The sequence below is a fragment of the Siphateles boraxobius genome, unplaced genomic scaffold (assembly GCF_051911475.1).
Source record: "Siphateles boraxobius isolate OS27281-9 unplaced genomic scaffold, OSU_SipBor_1 20, whole genome shotgun sequence".
NCBI lineage: Eukaryota > Metazoa > Chordata > Actinopteri > Cypriniformes > Leuciscidae > Siphateles > Siphateles boraxobius.
The window spans coordinates 8,593,011-8,617,233 of NW_027508811.1; the positions used below are offsets into that span (position 1 = coordinate 8,593,011).

The following is a 24,223-nucleotide window of genomic DNA, read 5'->3' on the forward strand; positions in this document are numbered from 1 at the left end:
TACAGAGGTTTTCGGGGATATTAAACATCATCAGTCGAACAGGTAAACTAATTTCCTCTATCTAGTCTGCTTTCACATCCTCGTGTTTATGATCACTCTCTTGCAAACTATTAAAACTCGATCTTTCAGGGAAAATGTTTTGTAAAGACTTGAAAGAGTTGCTAGAAGCTTAGTGATGGTGATGTTGAAGTCATGCGTCAGTGGTGTAGTTTAGCTTTTGACTTCTGACGATTGTCTTTATGCTTCAAAATTCATAAAAGTTATGTCGTCACAGAACCTATCTTCTGCAGTAATCCAAAAGCCACTGGAAAAATCCTATTGGGTTTTTGTCAAAGGAACACACAGACATCATGCCCAGGGAAACAACTTTATAACTTTATTCATAGTTGTTTTATAGCAAAGCAAACATCAAAGGATGAAGGCATAAGTTCATCTGATATACAGTATGGCACCACTTTAAGGAGTAAATTAACCTTTTGAATACACTTTTTAATCATTATCAACCAAAAAAATATCATATGCAAGAAAACCAAACAACCAAATTAAAACCCAAACAAAAAGACAGAAAAACAGTTTTTATTTGTTTAAAAGAAATGCATCACTCATCATCTTAATTAGCATTTAATTCATTCAAAGCCAAACACTTACTATTTGCTTTTTATTTATTTTTTGCCATCACCAATTTGTGATTATATACTACCTATCTCATGAAGTAAGGCAGATTTTTGGAGATGCAGAGACAATCTGGTAAAAATATTGAGAGCTTGCACATGATATGTGTTTATGCATGTGACAGGGAGGGAGACCGATAGAGAGAGAGGGACTGTAAATAAAACATTTCAAACAATGCTGGCATGCATCTAGATACACTTGAGGGAATAGATTTGTTAGCGCACTCATCAAAAACGACCACGTCAGTCTGACACAACAGAGGTTTTCCTTTTTTAACAGGCAATCGCAGCAGACAGAGCAGCTTTGAAGATGAAACATGATCAATGCTCTTTTGAGAGATTAAACGGAGGCTCTGCAAGCGTCGTGTCGTTTCAATGCCTCTGTTATATAGCGTGCAGTACGGAGGAATGTCACCACTCCATCGGAGATTAAAATCAAGCGATGTTCTCCTCGTTTGACCTGACTTGGTTCTGAAGCTCAAACACAAAGCGAAAGCCTCTTTAAAGTGACTTCATCGTATATACACACACTCACTCGTGTGCAAACGGCACGTTTACAGCCATTTTAGTGTTTTCACCTAAAAGAAAACTTAATCGATGGACAGGACCGCGAAACCGAATCTTATTTAGTCTGAATTTTACATTACTGTACTCTGCAGGAAGGAAAATTACACTTCATCTACTGTATAGTATTGCAAATCAGCTTGTAACTAAAAGTGTCTGGGTGATTTTTGGATGTGTTTCTGCCTAATTTAAACCAGTTCAAATCCAGCAACAGGATGCCATATTTAAAAACAACAACAACTATTGATCAAGCAGCATGTCAAGTGAGGTATAGCAGCCCTCCTCTAGTTCCACAATCCCTGCACTCTCTCGGATTCAAACTCTCATTTTTATATATAGCTATATATTTGATTTATTATCAGTATGAAGAAGTGGAAAGGAAATACAGGTTGAATAGAAGGAAAGATGGTGAATGAAGTTGGGCTTTTCCCAGTGCTTGTGGGCGACTCCCTGGCGTGGGACAAAATTGGTGTGATGTTTGCCTTCACACAGTTTGCCGGCACTCGCTCCTATGAGGCTGATTGTCGTCTCATTCCTGCGCGCTCTCATCGCCTTGGCCGTCTTGGAGAAAGCAAACATATAAAAAGAATGTTAACAAACAAACAATTTACCTGGACTAATGCACAACACTGACAGAATTGTTTCAACATGAAACAAAAATTGAGCCTATTTACTTTTTTCTTTGTCAAACCACCCACTTCCAATCACACACACACACACACACGCATACACACACACACACACACGGCATTAAAATATTTATACTATATAAAAAATTATTATATCATTACCATATTTTATAACTATATATTATTCAAATATTTTATCAAAATTAATATTTTTTAATGTTCTTTGTGTTCCGTTAGCTTGACGCATCATCAGGCATGTGATCAGCTAAAGACAAAAAAGGACCCCCCCGCAATTATTATTATTAAAAATATTCTACATTTTCTTACATTAAAAAAAAATCTTACTATTGCAAAACATACTATTGTACAGTCAATTTAAAAATCGAGTATTTAATAATCATAATAGCAATAATATATAATAATATAATATGTTATAATAAAATTATTAATATAATTGTTATAAGTATTATTTATATTATCATTATTATTATTATTATTATTATTATTATTAATAACCACAATAATTGGTATTATATTATTGCTTTATTTTATTTTACAGAACAACAGTAAAATTACAATACTAACATTTATGATTGTCTTCATTTCTTTGCTTTCAAATGTTAAACCACTGAGCTTTTATTTTGTCGGTAAACCGCAGAGAGACCTTAACACTTCTCTTTGTTGACTACAAATTTGGGAAGATGGTTGGCACACGTTTTATTTTCAAATGCAAAATATAAGCGACTCAAACACACAGCACCTGCAGAGTAGCATTTACTGTGAACTGAAACACAGTGCTGTGCTTTGGCTTTACTCTGAAACATGCAGCGCATCAGACTATATATTCATATGATTGCAGCAGCTTACAACCATGCACTGGCATAAAAAAGTTACTGGGCAACAGGTGAGGAACACCGTTCCAATGGCAATTTTTACTTGCATTTGGCGTTTTGAACCCTAGCTTACATGCTAAGGGTGTCCTGCAGCGCCGTCAGAAGCAATCCATGCATGAACTAAATGTTTTAGAAAACACAACATTTTCAGTTTATTTAGTAATTGTTTGAGGACTTTTCGCGATTTCAATCATCCTAATCCCAACAAAATTTTTTTCAGATCTACGCAATTCACGTGGGTCACACTTTTCAGGTCGGTAAATCACATCCCTGCTTCATTCAAACTTGCTCTAATTTCAAGTCTGTTTTGACTTCAATTTCATTTTGGCATCAATATTAATATACAATGTTCAAGTACTATACAATAATAAGTCAATAATACAGTCAATCAATACCTCCATTTGTATAGACACCCACATAAAGTTCACATAAAGATACTGTACTAAATATTTTCCTGTCAAACGTAAAGGGAATGAATATAAATGGCATGCTGGGAGTTTGTATGTGCGGCCCTAAGAGGGAAGCTGACCCCAGGGTTCCCGAAATGACAGCACAGCAAAACTCTTATCACACATGATTTATCAGCTTTCTCGCACTGCGTCATCTCTGCGCTCCGATCACACACGCTTTGTGTTTGATTTATTAATGTCCGTGAGGTGGGCATGCAGGTAATTCATCAAACTCAATTTAAGGAGGCATGCCAACACGTTTACTCGGAAAAAATCAGGGTCACTCCGCAGTTCCAGATCAGCAGAGAGAAAGTGAATGAGAGAGAAAGGAAGTGAAGGAAATGTGGGTAAGGGACAGAAAAAGTTGCAAGCTTTTAGTTGAATGAGAAGGATAATGAAAGAGACTGGGACATTTACATGAGTATGTTTCTCACAGCTTCTATTGATTTATTGCTTTTACCTTGGGAATTTGGTCTGCTGTCTGTTGGAGTTGATTCGGGCTCTTGTGAGCTCTTGTCCTGGGCTTTCACATCAACTAGAGGAGAGACAGAAAAAACAAGGGAATGAGAGGGAACAAGGCAGATAGAAGGAAATGAATGACTCGAGATCAGAGAATTAAAAGTTAGACGCCACTGGGTGACATCTCATTGGCTACTGTGCTTCTGCTAGCTGAAGTAAATGCAACGGATGCTAAAGGCTATGCCTGAGGCAACAGAGGATTCAACAGAGCTCAGGATGACGAGATCCACCTGTGCATGCTTCTACTGAAAATACATAAAAAAACACTCTCCTTTCTTACATATAAATAAAAAAGCAAGAATTTGAGGCAGTGCAACATTTACGACCATTCCCACTTGTTTTCCCTGTTATCTCATGTGCCTCTCAACTGTCAAAAAAAAGAAAAAGAAAAAAGAGTCAAAAAAGTCCATTCGAACAATTCAAATTAACAAATGCATCCACACATGCTCTTCTTTCTTCTGTATGAATAATAAACCATGCATTTGAATTGGAATGGTGACCTAGTGGTTAACGCACATGATCAGAAATGACTGGGTGACATCTCTGATCCTGGTTCCTGTATTTTCTCTATCCAACTTTTAGATAAATAAAGTAACTAAAAGGCCATAAAAAATAATTTATCTGAAAATGCACACACACGCACACGCACACACAGACACAGACACAGACGCACGCACACGCAGACACACACACACACACAAACACGCAGACGCACGCGCACGCACACACAGACACACGCACGCGCACACAGACACAGACACACACGCGCACGCGCACACAGACACACACACACACAGACACACACACACACACACACACACACACACACACACACACACACACACACACACACACACACACACAGCTCTGCTTTGATCTGTACGAAATATAAAATAACAAACCATGTATTTGAATTGGAGTCATGTCCAAAAAACAAGTCAAACTGAGCAGTGGTGCTCATACAGGAGAGGTGAGTTTGAATCTGGCTTGCAAGTATTTCAATCCCATTCCCTCCTCTTTGACATGCTTTGTCATGGCATGCCCTCTCTAATATTTAAAGTGACTAAAATGCCCAAAAAATTCTACATTTTTGTTTTTACCTTTAGTGCTGCTGGTATTGTTGTTCTCCTTGGCTGCTGTTGTGACAGGATCTAAATAAACAAAAGTCACAAAACAATGTTTTAAGTTCTCTGTGGCTTTTGTTTCACTTGGTTTATACAACTATACTGGCTCCATATGCTGGATTCCTCCGTATCCTCTTTAGGATATATAGGATATACACTTGGGTATATATATATATATATATATATATATATATATATATATATATATATATAGGTCCTTCTCAAAAAATTAGCATATTCTGATAAAGTTAATTATTTTCCATAATGTAATGATAAAAATTAAACTTTCATATATTTTAGATTCATTGCACACCAACTGAAATATTTCAGGTCTTTTATTGTTTTAATACTGATGATTTTGGCATACAGCTCATGAAAACCCAAAATTCCTGTCTCAAAAAATGAGCATATCATGAAAAGGGTCTCTAAACAAGCTATTAACCTAATCATCTGAATCAACTAATTAACTCTAAACACCTGCAAAAGATTCCTGAGGCTTTTAAAAACTCCCAGCCTGTTTCATTACTCAAAACCGCAATCATGGGTAAGACTGCCGACCTGACTGCTGTCCAGAAGGCCATCATTGACATCCTCAAGCAAGAGGGTAAGACAGAAAGAAATTTCTGAACAAATAGGCTGTTCCCAGAGTGCTGTATCAAGGCACCTCAGTGGGAAGTCTGTGGGAAGGAAAAAGTGTGGCAAAAAACACTGCACAACGAGAAGAGGTGACCGGCCCCTGAGGAAGATTGTGGAGAAGGACCGATTCCAGACCTTGGGGGACCTGCAGAAGCAGTGGACTGAGTCAGGAGTAGAAACATCCAGAGCCACCATGCACAGGCGTGTGCAGGAAATGGGCTACAGGTGCCGCATTCCCCAGGTCAAGCCACTTTTGAACCAGAAACAGCGGCAGAAGCGCCTGACCTGGGCTACAGAGAAGCAGCACTGGACTGTTGCTCAGTTTTGCATGTCATTCGGAAATCAAGGTGCCAGAGTCTGGAGGAAGACTGGGGAGAAGGAAATGCCAAAATGCCTGAAGTCCAGTGTCAAGTACCCACAGTCAGTGATGGTCTGGGGTGCCATGTCAGCTGCTGGTGTTGGTCCACTGTGTTTTATCAAGGGCAGGGTCGATGCAGCTAGCTATCAGGAGATTTTGGAGCACTTCATGCTTCCATCTGCTGAAAAGCTTTATGGAGATGAAGATTTCATTTTTCAGCACGACCTGGCACCTGCTCACAGTGCCAAAACCACTGGTAAATGGTTTACTGACCATGGTATTACTGTGCTCAATTGGCCTGCCAACTCTCCTGACCTGAACCCCATTGAGAATCTGTGGGATATTGTGAAGAGAAAGTTGAGAGACGCAAGACCCAACACTCTGGATGAGCTTAAGGCCGCTATCGAAGCATCCTGGGCCTCCATAACACCTCTGCAGTGCCACAGGCTGATCGCCTCCATGCCACGCCGCATTGAAGCAGTCATTTCTGCAAAAGGATTCCCGACCAAGTATTGACTATTGTGTGCATAACTGAACATAATTATTTGAAGGTTGACTTTTTTTTTTGTATTAAAAACACTTCTTTTATTGGTTGGATGAAATATGCTAATTTTTTGAGACAGGAATTTTGGGTTTTCATGAGCTGTATGCCAAAATCATCAGTATTAAAACAATAAAACACCTGAAATATTTCAGATGGTGTGCAATGAATCTAAAATATATGAAAGTTTAATTTTTATCATTACATTATGGAAAATAATGAACTTTATCACAATATGCTAATTTTTTGAGAAGGACCTGTATATATATATATATATATATATATATATATATATATATATATATATATATATATATATATATATATATCCCCAAGTGTAGTGTGTTTAGACAGTCACTTCAATAAGAGATTACTTTATAGCTATTGGTTATTTGGTATGAGACCCATGCATAATATTTAAACATGAAAAATATGGTCCAAAAGCCTCTCTCCTTCAAGAGGAACAAAACAAACGCAGACGAAACGGGAAGCATAGAAAATTAATTAGAAACTGCCTTGAGTCTGTATCAGCGTGAGGCTTATTCTCAAACTAATTCGAACTCCCTCTATAACTTTCTCTCTTCTATCTCTCTGCCTAAATACCAAAGCAAACCACAGCATGAAATAATCTCCTTCCTGCGGCACATCCACGGATGATGCAAGCACACAAAACTCAGTGCGGCAGAATGTCTCGGCACTCGAACAATAGCGTTTGTCTGCAGAACAACGATATTTACCTTCATGAGAATCTCACAAACATCTTCTGAACAAACTGGCACATCTTACACATACAGTACAGTACAGTGTAACAACATGGCCTCTGCTTTCACTGTGATGCTACACGCTTTCATGCTAATTTCATCATAATTCTTCGGGTTACGGTGACAATGTTTCAACATCTACAGACGGTGGCTTTAATGCAGCTTTTCAGAAGGAGAGCAACCCAGACGCTTCGCTCGCTGGTGGCCAGCCCACAAATTCTACTGATTTAACAGAGCAAAGCTACAAGTGATGGATTTTTGTTTCGAACAAGGAAAAAAAGTTGTTTCCATTGGAGAAATGGAGCAGCAGCAGAGAGTCTGGATGAGGAAAGGTGAGGGAGAGTACGGGCAAACACCACCGCCATGATTTCATTTCATTCTTGTCTCGCGGCACCGTAGAGGGAGAAATTGAAACTGAGTGCGATACGATTCAAAAACGCTGTTTCCATTACCACCCACTTCTGGAAGCAAGTCTCTTCTCTGTCCCTCGCTTTGTGTTTTTTCCATATTCCTGCACAAATGGGGAGCTGGAGTAAACAAAGAATCACACACACTTACAGAGGCAGTGCAGAAATGTACACTACAAAAAAAAACATCGTTCATCATCAGTACTTTGGGCTTGTTTTTAAGTTAAATATCTAATATATAAGAGGTATCTAAATATCTAAGCATTCTAGAAAAAACATACTTTTACTTGAGAAAAAATGCATTTGTTTTGTTTTATTGTTATATATATAAATATGTATATATATATATATATAAATATATATATATATATATATAATATATATATATATATATATATATATATATATATATATATATATATATATATACGTATGTGTGTATCTTGTTTCAAGAATGTTTAGGAAATGACTTTGGCTGGACAGATTCTGACTTTCATATCACTTTAGTTATTTTGAGATGAGCACTGCATTTAAAGTGTATGGACAAGCACCAAAGTGAGAAAGTTAAGGCTGTCGCTCGAGTGAATCTGCAAGCTCAATTGAGACTTGGCTTCCTCCTGACGCACCGTCTGTCTCTCTTTCCATGTAATAATGTCATGGCTGAGAAGGAGCCGTGCCACTTTGGGATCCTAATAAGCAGTGCTGATCAAAACACAACAAACCAGCCTTTGAAAAGAAGAAGAAGAAGAAAAACAAGATACTGGAATTTCAATCAATGCCTGTGCTCGCTTCCAACTGCTGCCGTGTACGTCAGGAGATGCTGTAGAAATTTGCCAGCTCTCTAATTTAGCTTTACAGCCGACAACAGTTTGAGTTCGGCCTTTCGGGAAGAGAGTCTGACGTACTGTGAAACAAATAAAGTAGCCAGAGGCTGTCAAGTAGGAAAAAAGTGTGTGAAATTTGACATGGAGGGTAGCCGTGCACTTACTTTCTGCAGAAATGTGAAAGAAAACAACTGAATTTTATTTCCCTACCCAGCAGCCTATAGATTGATTTCAGGTTTCTAAAGTCACAGTGTCATGTCATTATGATTTAAAATCCTCACAAATTACAAATAATTATATATTTGTGTTAAACATCCAACTCAGAAGTCTATACAAGTGGCCTGAAATGACACGTTTTGGTTATTTATACTGGTTCATTTATTTATTCTTCCTGACAACAGTCCACTGGAGACTCCGGTAATCTCTTCTGCACAACGGCTGAGTGAGCTCAAGATAGTCGGGTGTTTGAGTGCTCTAGCTTGGATAAATTGTCATATTTTCTTTGCTTCATATGCTTCCCTTGAAATTAACTGCACTTAGGCGTAATGAAAGTTTGATGGTGTCTTTGTGTGTGTGTGTGTTACAAAAGGGAGGGACGTATGTTTGAGGGGGGGGGGGGGGATTGGGGGCAGATGTAAGTCATATTCATATTCAGACAAGCAGAAAATTAGATCCTCCACCAACCATTCGCTCTAGAGATTGTGAGGGGCTCGTGGGTCTATTGTTAGGCTGCATAAATCGACTGTGCCACACAAATAATGACCGGCCGTGTAAGGCCAGTATTGTCATCTTTCCTCGTCCCCTTCAAAACCAACAATGAAGTTACAGACAAAGGCCAAAGCAGGAGTGTAGCAATCGTGAAGTAATCCTCAGGATATATGACTGCTTACTGAAGACTCACTTAACTGAGAGTGCCTTTTGAATTCCTGAATTTGAATTTAAGGTGACAAACAGGATACAGATTTGGAATTTAAGTAGAAGTAGAATTAAAATAATTAAAAGATATTATATAACTGGGACAAGTGTTATTTTAAACTTCACTCACCAGTGAAAAATTCACTCAGAAATTGCACAGACGTATCACAGATTAAACTTTAAACATCCATCCATCTATCTATCTATATAAAAATATTAAGCAGCATAACTGTTTTCAACATTGATAAAAATAAGAAATGTTTCCTGAGCAACAAATCAGCATATTAGACTGATTTCTAAAGGATCATGTGACACTGAAGATGCTGAAAATTCAGATTAAATAAATTCAGCTTTGGTGAGCATAAGAATTCTTTTAAAAAATCTTACCAACTCCAAACGTTTTAACGGTACTGTACACTGTACATAATTCTAAAACAATGAAGTTGTAGTTGCATACGACAACAGACATGTACATGTAATGAAGGGATCACAAAATAGGTTCTGGCACCAAAGTTGGCACAACAGATGTACATTGATTAAACTGCTAACAGTGTGGAAGCATTTTCTTCTGCTCACACAACATCAGTATACACAAAACAAAAACAGCCTTAACCTTTTATTTACCTCACAGTGATCGGCATGAAATGAGAAAATCATCTGTACATGAAATGCACCAAAGTTTTATTACACCTTTACTCTCACTGTTTCCGAAGACATACATGCCTGAAAAAGCAAGAATGTCTAATGAAATTCTGTCAAATGCAACTGGACTTGATTTTAGATTATTTTAGGAAGGCCAATCATCCGAGACGCTTCAACAGAGTTTGAGAGAGTCTTTTTCACAGTCAAGGCACCTGCAATGTTTACCATCCCATTGAATGCCTGGATTGTTCAGTTTCTCAAAGCCGTTTGACTCTCACAGCAGCTCAAAGCCGACCACAAACAACCAAACCAATAACCCTGGCCTAACTGGGGCACGAGCCCAATGTAATCGAACCAGTGACTCACAAAAGCACCTCGCCAGACAGTTTTCACATGTCACTCAGAAGGTTAATGGAAAAGATCTCGACTGAAAGGAGAACAAGAGAACAAGCTTACAGCCGTCCGAACATTCACACAAGGTTTGTTGAGTAAAACCACTCGATATCTCACAAGTCGAAGGCATTATCTATCTGTCCATCACAGTATGTTCACACCGTATGTTTGGTTTCCGGATTTGATATAATGAATCAAGCTCCTCTCATCCGGAAAAGATGAGCAGCGTAAGAAGTAACTGATATCTCACTTTGGATAAAGAAGCTCAGGGTGGTCTTCAAGCTGTGCATTTATCATCTAACATGTAAAATACTGTATTCTTCAAGTGAATGGCCACATTTTAGACTAAAGTACGGCTTTTGTAACGTTTTGTGCGAGTTAACGGTAGAGTTCAGCTCATCATTTAAACATACATCAATGTAATTCCAGGTCTATTCATGCGCAACAACGGCAGGCAACCTTTTCAATGAGCCAGACCATGAGAGCTAATGAAGTGCTAAATGTGGAGAGCAAACTTCATTTTCATATGTAAATATTCAAAGGTTGCGGGGCGAGGGCAGGCATATTTTCTCTGGAACAACACTGAGGAGAGGAAGAGAAAAGCATTCTGGGAGGCACTTGATTGTGTGTGGGTTTTTTTTTTCCCTGTTGTGTCGCTGTGTGATGGTGAAGCTTCAAACAATTAGAGGCAATTAAAAGGTATTGAGTCGAAACAAACCCGGTGGGGAGGGCTTCGGTGTAAATACCACAGATCTTCCTCATGCACGTTCCTCTGTGAAAAGCCAAGTGGTTCCTCTCATCTGTATTCCACCCTCTCAAAGAGTGAGAAATACGAGGAAGGGTTTCTACAGAGCAAAGTAGCATTGTATTGCTGGCTGCATTTGCCTTAAGTTACAAGATGTGCTTTGACGAGCTGCCATTGTACAAAGAAGAGGTCCTCTTTAGGCCTGAAAGGCTTCCAGTTCTCCCGGGCCAAGAAGGCCATGCTTGGAAAAACAAAAAAAAAACCTTTTAAAAGATGTGAAAAGAGAACATGGGGTCGCTTGGTTTAAGGGTCACATTGAAAGCGCTGAGGAGAATTGAGCAGGGAGGTTTGTGGCAGATGAGTAAAGTACATTAAGCAGTAAAGGGAGGGGAATGGCAGCCTTTTTTAATGCATCACTTGTCGATGTAGAAACCATATGATAAAATCATCATGTAACATGAGTCTAAAGTGTGTTTTTAGAGCTGAAAGCAATAGTTCACCCAAAGATTAAAATTCTGTCATAATTTACTCATTTACTTCTTTCATCAATGGAAAATTTGTATAATGCACTGGTTGCTAATTTCCATGAAAATAAATGGGGAATAGAGATTTCAAGCTTAAACAAGGTGGTGAAAAGTTGGTCTGTACAACTTGTACACTATTTTCCAAGTTGTCTGAAGCTATATAATAGTTTTGTGGGACAACATTTTTTGATTTGTTATTCACTGATAATCTTCCCACCTACTGAGCTATATCTTCGAGTCAGTGCGCTGTAGTCTAGAACCAGATTAGTCTGATAATAAATGAATCATTCAGACTGGTTTTGTGAACCCGAACAACCAATTCAATGAATTGACTCAAATTGAACATCATCCAATAAACTGACTTAAATATCAGTCACTTCATCACACAAAGGAATCAAATATCTTCTGAGTGTGAACAAAAAATCCTTTTTTTGGGAGAGAACTATATGTTTAATAATGTGTTTAAGAAGTTAGAGTGCAAGTGCAACTTTCTCTTTGTTTTACTCTTCTCCGCTTCAAATTATATGCGAATGATTACAAGTCCAAAAGCTATGATGATTCAAAACCATTAAACGCACACACAAAAAAGGAAAAACAACAATAAATGTGAAGGAAGTAAGAAAAAGGCCTTTGCCATGACCTTAAGAGCATCTAAACGCAGCTGTCAAAGGTAGCAGGGCTTGTTGTGAAAATTTATCGAGTGACTTAGCATAATGTGTGGACTGCTTTTGAACCTGACCCACCGCAGGTTCCTGGGCGTGAGGTTATATTCACCAGCAAAAGTTACAGCAGCAGAAAATAGGATGCATGAGCACCTTTAGACCTTGCTGGGAAAATATGTGAGAATGTAGAAAGCAAAGTTCTTCACATTCAAACACTCTAAAGATATAAATAAATATTAAATCACTCAAAGGAAACATGTTTTCAAACAGCTTCTTATGGTCACAAATACTAGTGTAATTCGTATTTACCCCATACACTACTGTTCAGAAGTTTGGGGTTGGTAAGACTTTTTAATGTATTTGAAAGAAGTCTTTTATGGTCACAAAGACTGCATTTGCTTGATCAAAAATACAGTAAAAACGGTAATATTGTGAAATATTATTACAATTTAAAGTAACTGTTTTCTATTTAAACATATTCTAAAATTTAATTTGTTGAATTTTCAGCATTATTACTCCAGTCTTCAGTGTCACATGATTCTTCAGAAATCATTGTAATATGCTGATTTGCTGCTCAAGAAACATTTATTATTACTATCAATGTTGAAAACGTTAATTTATTGGAAACAGAACAGAACAGACAGTCTTTACTGTCACTTTTGATCAATTAAATGCATCCATGCTGAACAAAAGTATTAATTTCCTTAAAAAAACAAAAAACTTACATGTAAAAATATGTTTTTGCTGTTTTTCCTTCTAATTCACGTCAAAATGTTTCAATCATAGGCTTTTACTTATATGAGTTATCACATTTGAGGTGCTTTGGGGTATATAACACAAAAAAGGTTGGGGAAACCATACCGTGCACCTCCATGGGATCCGCAGGCTCTTGACTGGTGTCTGTCTTTGTTGAGTCTATTGACACAGAGAAGAGAAACAGAATATTTTGAACACAACGGTCATTAAAACAGAAAAGAGGTTAGAACACCTTCCAAAGAAATACAATACCATCAGCAGCACCAGTTTTCAAGTGACTGTCACATAGTTTCCTGCTCCTGCCAAACTGTCATTGGCTTTACTTCTCTCACTATTTTCTTTTATTTAATATGCAATAAAGCGTCTAAATTCTACGTGACTTTTTAATTGATTTTTTCACACCTTTGCACAGTCTGAGAGGGAGAGAGATGTGTGAGAGGGACAAAATGAATAGGCATGAGCCAAACAAAACTACCATTATCAAATATGAGCTCTGCACCCTGTGCCGCAGCAACTCTTCACTTTCACTGTGATTTATCCTGCCTCCACATTCTTCGCTCACTCCGTCTGGAGGGCTGTGGGAGGGACGAGCTCGCTGATCAAAAGAAGATCTTCAAAGCCACAGAGTGAGAGCTATGCTCCTTCCAGCTTATTTGAGCAGGACTCCTCTTCTCCTGCATTCCCCCTGCTTTGATGCTAACAGGGTTGTGGGCCATAGGTGACTACATAATGGAAAGCGCACACAATGCATTCTGGGTGCTCTGCTGGGGCACAAATGACAGTCAGATCAGGTGTGTTTGAAGTCCAGGGTCCATCAGCAGATGGTTGTGTTGGCTGAAGAGGGTTCATGATGGTCATATTTGTGTGAATTCAACGGTGACGCCTCAGCCCGAAAGCTGTTATATGGCTCGGTTTCTATCAAGCCTGTCCTATAACAACACGCTGAAAATATAGCAGAACCAATTCAAAACATTGTTTACACACTATTGTGCTCATTAACAAATCATTTTGGAATGTTTGATTTTCAAAATAAGAACCGTTTTCAAATGTTTAGTTAACAGTTCGTTCTGGTTCTCAAATCTGATTGGCTAAAAGCCTTTTCCAGCCATGCGATATTCTACCAGTACCACCACGGAAACGTTAATAATAGAATATTGATCTATTACTTGTTCCAGAGCAAATCGATTTGGCTAAGGGCAAAGGTATGTTTCATGACTTTATATTTTTATTTAACTGAAATCTACTATAACTATAGCGCTGCTTTTGTACTTTTGATGGAATTGTTTGCTTGTGTTTATATCCTATTGTTCAAAGTAGGAAATCTAAGCGCCATTAGATGGCATTAAAGACTGTCTTTATGAGTGAGTCAGTAGCACATTTTTTTTTAAATGTTCTTCAGCGGACATTCAAACTAATTTTGTGATTATGAATATAATATTGACCATGCAAGTAATGCACTTGATTAGTCGATATCCCTCTCATAATTCTACTCAACATAATACAATGAGCTTCAATGAAGCGACTTCAATGTTCCTTCGTCACTAGATCTAAAGTGAAGTTTTAGAATTAGAGGCTTGGGTTTAGCTGTCAAACTGTCAACTTGAGATTTGAATCCGCGGCGGAAGGAAGTAGTTCCGCACAAAAGAGGGAACAAAAAAGAAACGTTGTTGTTTCTTATTTATTTAGTCACTTGTGCCACCGAACTGTTGTATAAACGCAATATCACACTGGTAGCCGCACAACAAGCCACTAAGCTACAGCTCCAGGGAGGCTACAATAGCACAAACTAACCCAGATGATGTACAAAACACATGGCCACTAAAGTGTATGTTGTTCTTGTCTTTGTGTTATTTATTCTGCCCTGCTCCAAAGCAAAGTGTGAGGACAGTTTTGGGGCAGGATGAAGACACAGCGCAAGAATATTTGCATTTATGCAGAAAATGTGGCTAATACCAGGTTCTTTCAAAGACTGCTGCGATATATACGAGCCCAGGGCAATAGCTAATTGTGCTGTGATAAGCCCTAGCCACAGGCTGACAGAAGCTCTCTGAGCTTTGCCTTCACCTCCACAATCTCCCCTAGCACACACACAGAACAAGGGAAGTCGCATTTAAACAGCCAATTAAAAAGGCAGTTGCCTCCACCTGTCTCTCCACCATGTAAGGCCTCTATGGATGGCAGATCAGAGGAGCTGCTCAACAAGGGTGCATCCAAACAAAAGTCACAATGGAGAGAAGAAGTGTGACCACGCTCAAGTGATTCTACTAGAAACAGATTGCTCGAGTGGTCAATGTCTCCCATTTCACACAACAGGAAGACCACAATTGGGAGAGTAGTGCTGGGACTTTGAAACTTCAGCTGTCCAGTCCAATTTGCTGCATAATAATGTTGAATTTGCAACATAAAAATGAGCTGAAGCTAAAGACACACCAGTTTCACAAGCAATAACTAATAACTCCAAATAATATTCAATAGTTTGAAAAAAAAATATATAATGTAAAATAATAATAATAATGTTTTTATAGTTTTCTTCTACTTAAGCTTGAGTGCTAAACTAGCTTGAAACCTACATGAAACCTGGCATTGTGAACTGCAAATAGCATTGACTTGTATGATAAACTGCATAAACTGCTAATGCATTGAAGTTTAGGGTACAATCTTTTAAATATATTCACTTTTTTTTTGAATGAATAAATGAAGTAACTTTAGTTTTAAAACTAGTGTGACAGCATTAAACAGACATGCAAGCAGACACATTCAACCCAATTTCAAAATAAAAGAAAAACTACAATACAGTGAGACAAAAACAGCATCATCTAACAATCTATTCACCTCATTCTGTTTTTTGTTATCACATTATTTTAATTTATTATTGTAATCATAAACACTGGTTTTGTAGCGAAAAAATATTTTACCATTTACTGCATTTTTTTATTCTTCCAGTCTTTTACGATAGCGGCTAATGAATCGGAAGTGCCCGCAGATTCACAGAAGAAAGCTGACTTCCACGTCACAACATAAGGTGAATAAAAAGAGGATTTGTTTTTAATTTTTTTATCAATTCATTTACATGACATGTCCAAACAAACTGATTCAACAGAATGAATCTGATTTGCAAGAGAATGTAACAAATCCTGCAATGCTTTGTCGCACTACACTGCCACTAAGTGGAAAAGGCAGGTCATTACTAGAAAACCTACACTTCTATAAAACCAGCTTTGTCACGCTGCTGAAAAATATAATATAGGCCTAGCTGCCGGGGACAAGTCTGGGGGGAAATGAGAATAGGCCACTAAAAACAAAGTGAATAATAAAGAAAAAAGAAAAAATGGTGTCTCACGATGACTAAATGTAAGCAGTTGGCAAAAGTGCTTTCCTTTGTTGTTTGGTGGGTTTTACTGAACTGAGAATCTAGAAATGTGCAGGGCTTCAACAAGCAACAGATGGCCAGAGAGGATACTGTTGGGTTTCTGCCTCAGGGCCACATTCACCAGGAGACTGCGAGGGACTAGGATGGCGTCACCATCAGTCTCAAAAACTTGGCCACAATCAATAGTTAATACACAAGGAACAAAAACCCAGCAGATCCAAACCCGGGCAACGTTACATGGAGATTCCTGTGGGTGTAGCTTGAAGAAGTAAACAAATAAATAAGTGAGCATAGCACTTAAATAAACAATGACTTCTTTTGATGATTTCCTGAGTGAATAGAAATTATTTTTGGAGAGGCAAAAAGAATGGGTACGAGAATGGGTGTCGTGTGATCTCACTACGGAGGATGTGAGATAGGAAATTATGAATATTGACTGATATCCAAGAGTTAAGCTGGCAAACTACTCCATTTTAGCCTCACCATGACATTAGACAGAAAACAAAGGGTTGGAGAGAATAAAAGAACAAGTTAAAAGAAGTGTCCAAAATGAAACAAATCTGAACTGTCTTCTTCTCACTGAGAAACACTGATTGCCCACTGTGCTTGAGAACGAGAGACAACGGGAGCGAAAGCACGTTCTGCCTCTCTTTCCATTTTGTCTCTCAAGTTTTTATCCTCACACAACATTGGCTTCAATGATTCTAATGATTTTAGCAGCAATGTAGCAGCAAATAAAGCAACTCTTTATAATGAGCTCCATAAATAATAACTCTTCCACTTGAATGGAAGGATTCAAGGATTCAAAGGTTTTATTTGTCACATACTCATACAAGATGCGCAGTGAAATGTTTTTGTGACATGTACTGTACTTATGTGCTCAATTGAAATAAAAATAAAATAAAAGAATACAATAGAATACAATAAATACAAAACAATAAAGATTTTAACAAAAGTTATAATTAAGTTATTATAAGTTATAATTAAGTTATGGTTATGGCTACTTTACATGTGCAATATTAATGAAATCAATGTGCAATAGTTATGAATGAAGAATATTATATAAGTTAAACCTAGATCAACAGCTAGATGTACAAATGTTAAAGTTTAATGACTGGGATAAAAATGTTGAAAGTGTATTAAAAGTTAAAAGTGTTCAGAGTGCAGAGTTCAGGGCTCTGATTGCCGCAGGGGAAAAAAACTGTTCCTCATCCTCTCAGTGCGTGTTTTATGACAGCGCAGGTGTCTGCCTGACCTGAGGGTTACAAACAGTTTATTGCAAGGGTGATGGGGATCCTTGATAATCCTTCTGGCCCTATTTGTACAGCGTGTGATGTATAAGTCATGCAGAGGGGGAAGTGTGGTGCCCATGGTCTGATCAGCGGTCCTCACCACCCTCTGCAGGGCTCGCTGGTCCCCACAGGAGTTGTTACCGTACCAGACAGATATGGCTCCAGTCAGTATGCTCTGTACAGCAGCATAGTAGATGGAAATCAGGATCCGTTGGGAGATCTTGAATCTCCTGAGCTATCTGAGGTGATAGAGGAGCTGTCTTGCCTTTCTCACCACGGTGTCCGTGTGTACAGTCTATGATAAATCCTCGGAAATGTGCACTCCGAGGTATTTAAAACTGCTCACCCTCTCCACTGGTGTCCCGTCTATCAGGAGAGGTGTGTAGGTCCTGCAACGTTGCAGAAATCCACCACCATCTCCTTGGTCTACTCCCCATTAAGCAGTAGGCTGTTGTCCTTGCACCACGTTGCCAGGTCTGACACCTCCTGCAGATTGGCCCGCTCACCATTGTTAGTGATCAGGCTAGTGTCAGGCAGGTTAGTGTCGTCCGCAAATTTGACGATGGAGTTAGAGTTGTGCCTGGTGGCACAGTCGTGGGTATACAGGGAGTACAGCAAAGGACTCAGCACAACCCTGATGGACACCAGTGTTGAGGACGAGGGGGTGTGATGTGAGCCCTCTCGCTCTGACAACCTGAGGCCTGTCAGTCAGGAAGTCCAGGATCCAAGCAAACATTGATGGGTTCAGGCCCAGGTCATACAGCTTAGTAGCAAGCCTGCTGGGGACTACATTGTTGAAAGCTGAACTGTAGTCTATGAACAGCAGTCTGACATAGCCATAGGAAGAGGGTGCCATGCATGACCTAGGAGATGGTGTCGTCTGAGGATTTGTTGAAGCGGTGCGCGAACTGCAGTGGGTCTAAAGTACTTTGAAGAGTGGAGCAGATGTGGTCCTTTAGCAACCTCTCAATGCACTTCATAACCACTGAGGTCAGTGCTACGGGGCGGTAGTCGTTCATACCGGCTGGGGAGGTGTTCTTGGGCACAGGGATGATGGTGGACATCTTGAAGCATGTGGGGACTGTGGATTGTGCAAGAGAGAGATTGAATATGGAGGTGAACACTGGAGCCAGAAGGTCAGTGCAGGTCCTGATGACTCGTCCTGAGATCCCATCCGGGCCTGCCGCCTTTCTGGTGTTCACCCTTTTCAGCTCCCTTCTCACGTCATGCTCAGAGAGAACGGGGCTGAGTGCTGCTACACTAGTAGAACTCCTTCTATCTGTGTTAGTCAGGCCCGCGTTAGCATGGCCAGCGTTAGCATTGCTAGCTTCGAAACGTGCAAAGGAGTTCAGTTCGTTCGCTAACGTCACGTCCGCTCTCACCATGCAGGGGCGATCCCTTTTATTGTCCGTGATCTCATGTAATCCCTGCTATATGCTTTGTGTGTCCTTTATCTGGAATTTTGCTTCCATCTTGTCCCCGTAGCACCGCTTAGCATCCACTATGTCCCGCCTCAGTTTGTAGCATACAGCCTTGTATTCCGTCATGTCACCAACAGCAGTACAGCGTTGTAAGTGGTGGTGCGGTCTTTCAGTGCAGCGCGGATGGATCTATCGACCCACGGCTTTTGGTTCGGAAAAGACTTAACCATCGGCGTGGGTACAACATCGTCTATCAGTGTGGCCACAAAGCTCGTAACCACATCTGTAAACACACTGACGTCGTTGTCTGCACTCTCCCAGAATATCTCCCAGTCCACGTCACTCAGTGCGTCGCGTAGCGTCTCCTCTGATTCGGCTGTCCAGCGTCTGACCTCTCGCTTCACTACCGGCTCTCGCGTCATTCTCTGTTTATATTCCGGGATCAAGAAAATGGCGTTATGACAGGATTTCCCGAAAGCTGAGATAGGAATGGATTTGTACCCTTTTTTAAGGGTGTATAGCAGTGATCTAGTGTCTTGTCATTCCTGGTGGGACACTTGATATGTTGGAAGAAGTTAGGCAGAACTTTTTTAAGATTTGCCTTGTTAAAGTCCCCAGCCACTATGAGGGCAGCTTCCGGGTGTCTGGTCTGTAGTCCAATTGTCACGTCGTGTAACGTGGTGGGATGTATACAGCCGTGGAAATAACTGAGGTGAACTCAAGAGGAAAGAAAAAAGAGCGACACATAATCGTCCGATGTTCCAAGTAGGGCGAACAGGAACTCGAGAGGATTTTGGTCCCCTTTGGGCTACACCAGTTGTTGTTTATCATGAAACAGACTCCTCCACCTCTTGTTTTACCAGACTCTTCTGTTCTGTACATGCGGAAGACGCATGAAAGTGAAGTGTTCGGCTGGAGTAACTGCTGTGTCCGGTACGAGGGAAGTCAGACAAGTTTCCGACAGACAAAAGATGTTACAGTCCCTTATGTCCCGCTGGAACGTAGTCCTTGCTCTGAAGTCATCCAACTTATTTTCTAGAGATTGGACGTTTGCGAGCAGGATACTGGGCAAAGGTGGTCGATGGGCCTGAGACCATAACCTGTTCTGTACAACCCCGTGACGACCTCTGTGCTTCCTTTTACGCCTCCATCAGGTCTCGCCACTATTATTATTAGGGTTGCCGTTGATGTTGTCCTCATCCCTCAGTATTTTTCTTTTGTATATAACAGCCACAAATAAGGATGAAAAACAATACATCTCCAGTTACAAACAGAATACAATGAAGCAAAAAGCACCTGGCCTGTGCAATCAATAAAAGAGTGCCCTTGAAGTGCTGAAGGCAGCAGTAGTTGTACTAAGTATATTTCAATTCTGTTTATGGTGCTTAAGCATCATTATTTTACAACCAAAAAAACTTAAGTACCAAATGCGATGGTTGGTAATTGGGTTCATTCATTTGTACTGATTATTACTACAAACTATAACTATAATTAACTATAAAATATACACTTCAAGTGAGCCACATGAGAAATATGAACTAGAATGTTCTCAATGTAATAAAAAGTAACACATTTGTATGTAGATAAGAGACTTATGTCCGAAATCACATACTATCTTGAGTAGGTACTTATTTCAATAAGTAATTACTTCACGACTGCTAAAAGTTAACGTTCTATATAGTATGAATGTAATCTGGATGAACTACATTCGCCATGTTATCATAATCACCTGACCGTCAATTGTGTCGCGTCATTGCCATTCAGAAATCCTCTCCAGTGGCCTCAGGGGATAGTAAAGTGCCATCTTATGCACACTTCAGAATCTCGGTTCATCCGGGTACTTTATGCCTAATCTTTTGAACTGTGAATATACTCACATACTGTTTTAACTATATAGGGAAGTATGCGATTTCAGATGCAGCCTTATTGTGTATATTATATTATAACATGGTCTGTCTGAATACTCAATTCTTGGCTTGAAGGTGTGCAATAAAACCATTTAATGCACAGGTAGTTCCAAATCCGTTTCTTTATTAATGCGCTGTTTTCATTGAAGCGCGCACACCAGTGGGGATTCCTTTGAGACTGCAAGGGAAGCTCGGCTTCCCCTGTAATGTTAAAAAATTAATGGTCAAACATGTACTATTGTGTTAACATTTTATTGACTAAAAATGCATTAGAACACGTTCAACTCAAAGACGAGTTCGTTCAGAATCAGCTTCATATAGCAGGTTTCCTTCTCATACATACCCGGAGCGTCACAGTGCATTTCCCTGTTGAAGCCTAGCGTCCATTGACTTCAATGGGGCTGCTTTGAACAGTTTTTTTCAGTGCTTTGAAACTAGACGGTCATTGGATAAATGCTGCGATTATGTCCCGCCCACGAACACTCAGCTTCTCAGGACTCCGGGCTTCTGCGTGATGATTGGAGGGTCTGTAGAAAGACTGCATCTCCTTTTGATTGAGAGCGATTTTGTACTATAAAAAGTCGCTGACGCTGAAGCTATTCGAGCTCAGTCCCATCGTGAATTTTGCAAGTGTAGTCGAAAGACAAACTGCTGCAACCTATTTCTTGGTATTGGCTTGGTGAAATTGCTAGCCAATTTTCATCATACATTTTACACAATTATACACCACATTCCTTTTTTCAGTTTAAGATAATTCCCACATTTCCGGTCAAATATTGAGCTGCAAGCATTAATAACAGCTTTAAGTTGTCAATGCTGGCAAATGACCTTAGTATAAGAAGGATAATCCAAGGAGAGGGGCGGTTCTTTGCCTGAAAGTTGTGCATTAAAATTGTTTAATGCACAGCTAGCTGTGGATTATGCCTTACTTATAATAAGCAAAGTAAGGTATAATGATTTATATTCAGTAATATATCACAATTTTTATATATTTTTTAAAATGATGTAAATCACAACTTCTACCTTTATCAACCGATACATCAGAACATATCTTGTTTGTGGCCTTACAGCTTGCCCTACACATAAAACTCAAAACTCTCTTTCTGACAGAAGTCTTAAGCGGACACAAGCATCTGACACAGCAGAAGGGATTCTTAAGCTTTCCACAAACAACATTACACCAATCTAAGATCCACCTGTTCTCCAACCATCATGTGTGATAGTCTGTGGTCGATTCACATTATCACTGCAATATCAGATTTAATCAGGCAAAATAAGTCTTGCGATTTGCAAGATGTAATCAAAAAATGACATGTAGAAACAGGCCAAACCTCGGTTTGATGCGAGTGAAACCCCCCACCGTCATCAGGCAGACTGTGAGAGATGAGGAGACAAACTCTGATTGGATTCAGAACCACTGAGGCTCAGCAGCCGGCGCAGTAAATCGAAGAGGCGATATCGACTCCCACCGCAGGAGCCCAATACACCACGGCCCAAAAAAACACCCTCCATTAGCAAAGCCAGACTTATTCATAGGTGCCTTCAGGCTAAGAGAAATTTATTTAATTTATGAATATTTCACAAAATCTTAAAATCAATCGTACAGGGCTTGTTCAGGGGAAAAGCATGTGAACAAGTTGGATGTGAAAAAGTACACAAGTCTAGGTACTTCAGCAAACAATTTTATGTTTTTTAATATTGATGCAGACTTTCGAAACAAGCCTTTCGAGCCGAGGGCTCCTTATTTGTGGTACTTGTTTCAATGTAAATCACTGATTTAGTAGATGCTTTTATTCCGAGCCCATGCGAACAAGTGCAACCATTAGACTTTATAAGTTATACAAGCGACACACCTGCATAAAATTGGCAGCAGTGCCCTAATGACCATGTGCCAACAGTGTTCAGAAACACTCGGCTGAGGTGTTATGGAAGGCTGTTTTGTGTGTGAACGTGAGCGTGTGTTTGTTAAAAGCACCGTATGGTGAGGTGACGAGCTTGGCTTTTATTCTCTTAAATATGTTGTATCGATCTCACCTTCTCCGTGTTTAACATCTGGTACTGGCGTGTTTGTGTAAGTGTGTGTGTGTGTTTGTGTGTGTATTAGTCCGTTGCTTGTGTCTAAATGGGAATCGGTACCCATTATCTGTGTACATAACACTTTAATCAAGTTTTGTGTGCACAAAGAGTGGGCATAAGATAAAATAACACTTTATTGTCTGTTACACAAGGGTTACAGAAAGTGTTCTTTGACAAGGCTTCAGTCACAAAGAGGCATTCACACAGACATAAATTTCACACAGACATCTAAAAATAACTGAATATAGTGTTAATTTTGTGCTGTTCAGTATGGATATTGCAGAGGGGGTGAACGATTTCTTGTAGATGTTTTTTGCGGGCCAGTGGTACCTTAAAACGCATGCCTGATGGTAGTAGCTGGAAAAAGTGATGAAGGGGATGAGAGGGGTCCTCTGTGATCAGGTTGGCTTTCCTGATCACTAATTGAATAATTGAATGAATGCGTGAACACGCTGCAGACACACATCATCTATACATAGTCCGGTTATGTATAACTGCTTTGTATAAAGACATATTGTTACACATTCAATTACTATGAACAGGTTTCTTTTTAAACAAATGTTCGATGAAATAAATTCTTACTCTTCAAATCAGGAGGTCAGAAATGTCATTTTCCATTCATTTGTCAAAGAGATATTTTTCAAACCTATTACCAAAATTTGTATGAATACCATTTAAACCCTGATTTTCTGGAAATAAATATTAAATTAATAATATATTAAATAATTAAAAAATATATAATATATAATACATGATAATATATATATATATATATATATATATATATATATATATATATATATAAACAGTAATCTCTATGTAATATGTATAATAGGCTACATTAATATAGTATACAATTATATTATAAATATGTATTATATTAATATAATAAAAATGTAATAATTAAATAAAATAACTAAAATCTAATTTATATATATATATATATATATATAATGAATACAATTAGTTTTAATTAAACTTAATTTAAATTAATCTGTCTCACAGCATGGGGTAGTTTGGGACCAATATACTTTCAATTAATTAAATAAATAAATAAGAACTATATTTAAGAATTAATATTACATTTATACATTATAGTTTATGAAACAAATCTAGTAGTTCTTACAACAAAAAACATGGGATT

At 38.9% G+C, this 24,223-nt stretch overlaps 1 protein-coding gene across 2 annotated transcripts in view; it reads right to left on the minus strand.

Moving 5' to 3' along the window:
• Positions 1-353: 353 nt before the first annotated feature.
• The window catches only part of macrod2 (mono-ADP ribosylhydrolase 2), a 631,164-nt gene continuing 607,294 nt past the window's right edge, over positions 354-24,223 (minus strand). Inside the window, exons 17-20 of one of the 2 annotated variants that reach the window (XM_077236611.1) lie at positions 13,119-13,172; positions 4,826-4,876; positions 3,667-3,741; positions 354-1,796 (exon numbers count right to left, since the gene is read on the minus strand). In XM_077236611.1, the coding sequence (XP_077092726.1) occupies positions 1,765-1,796; positions 3,667-3,741; positions 4,826-4,876; positions 13,119-13,172 (212 nt within the window). In that variant the 3' untranslated portion in view covers positions 354-1,764. The remainder of the gene's footprint in view (positions 1,797-3,666; positions 3,742-4,825; positions 4,877-13,118; positions 13,173-24,223) is intronic. The other variant, XM_077236612.1, reaches the window with a different exon arrangement.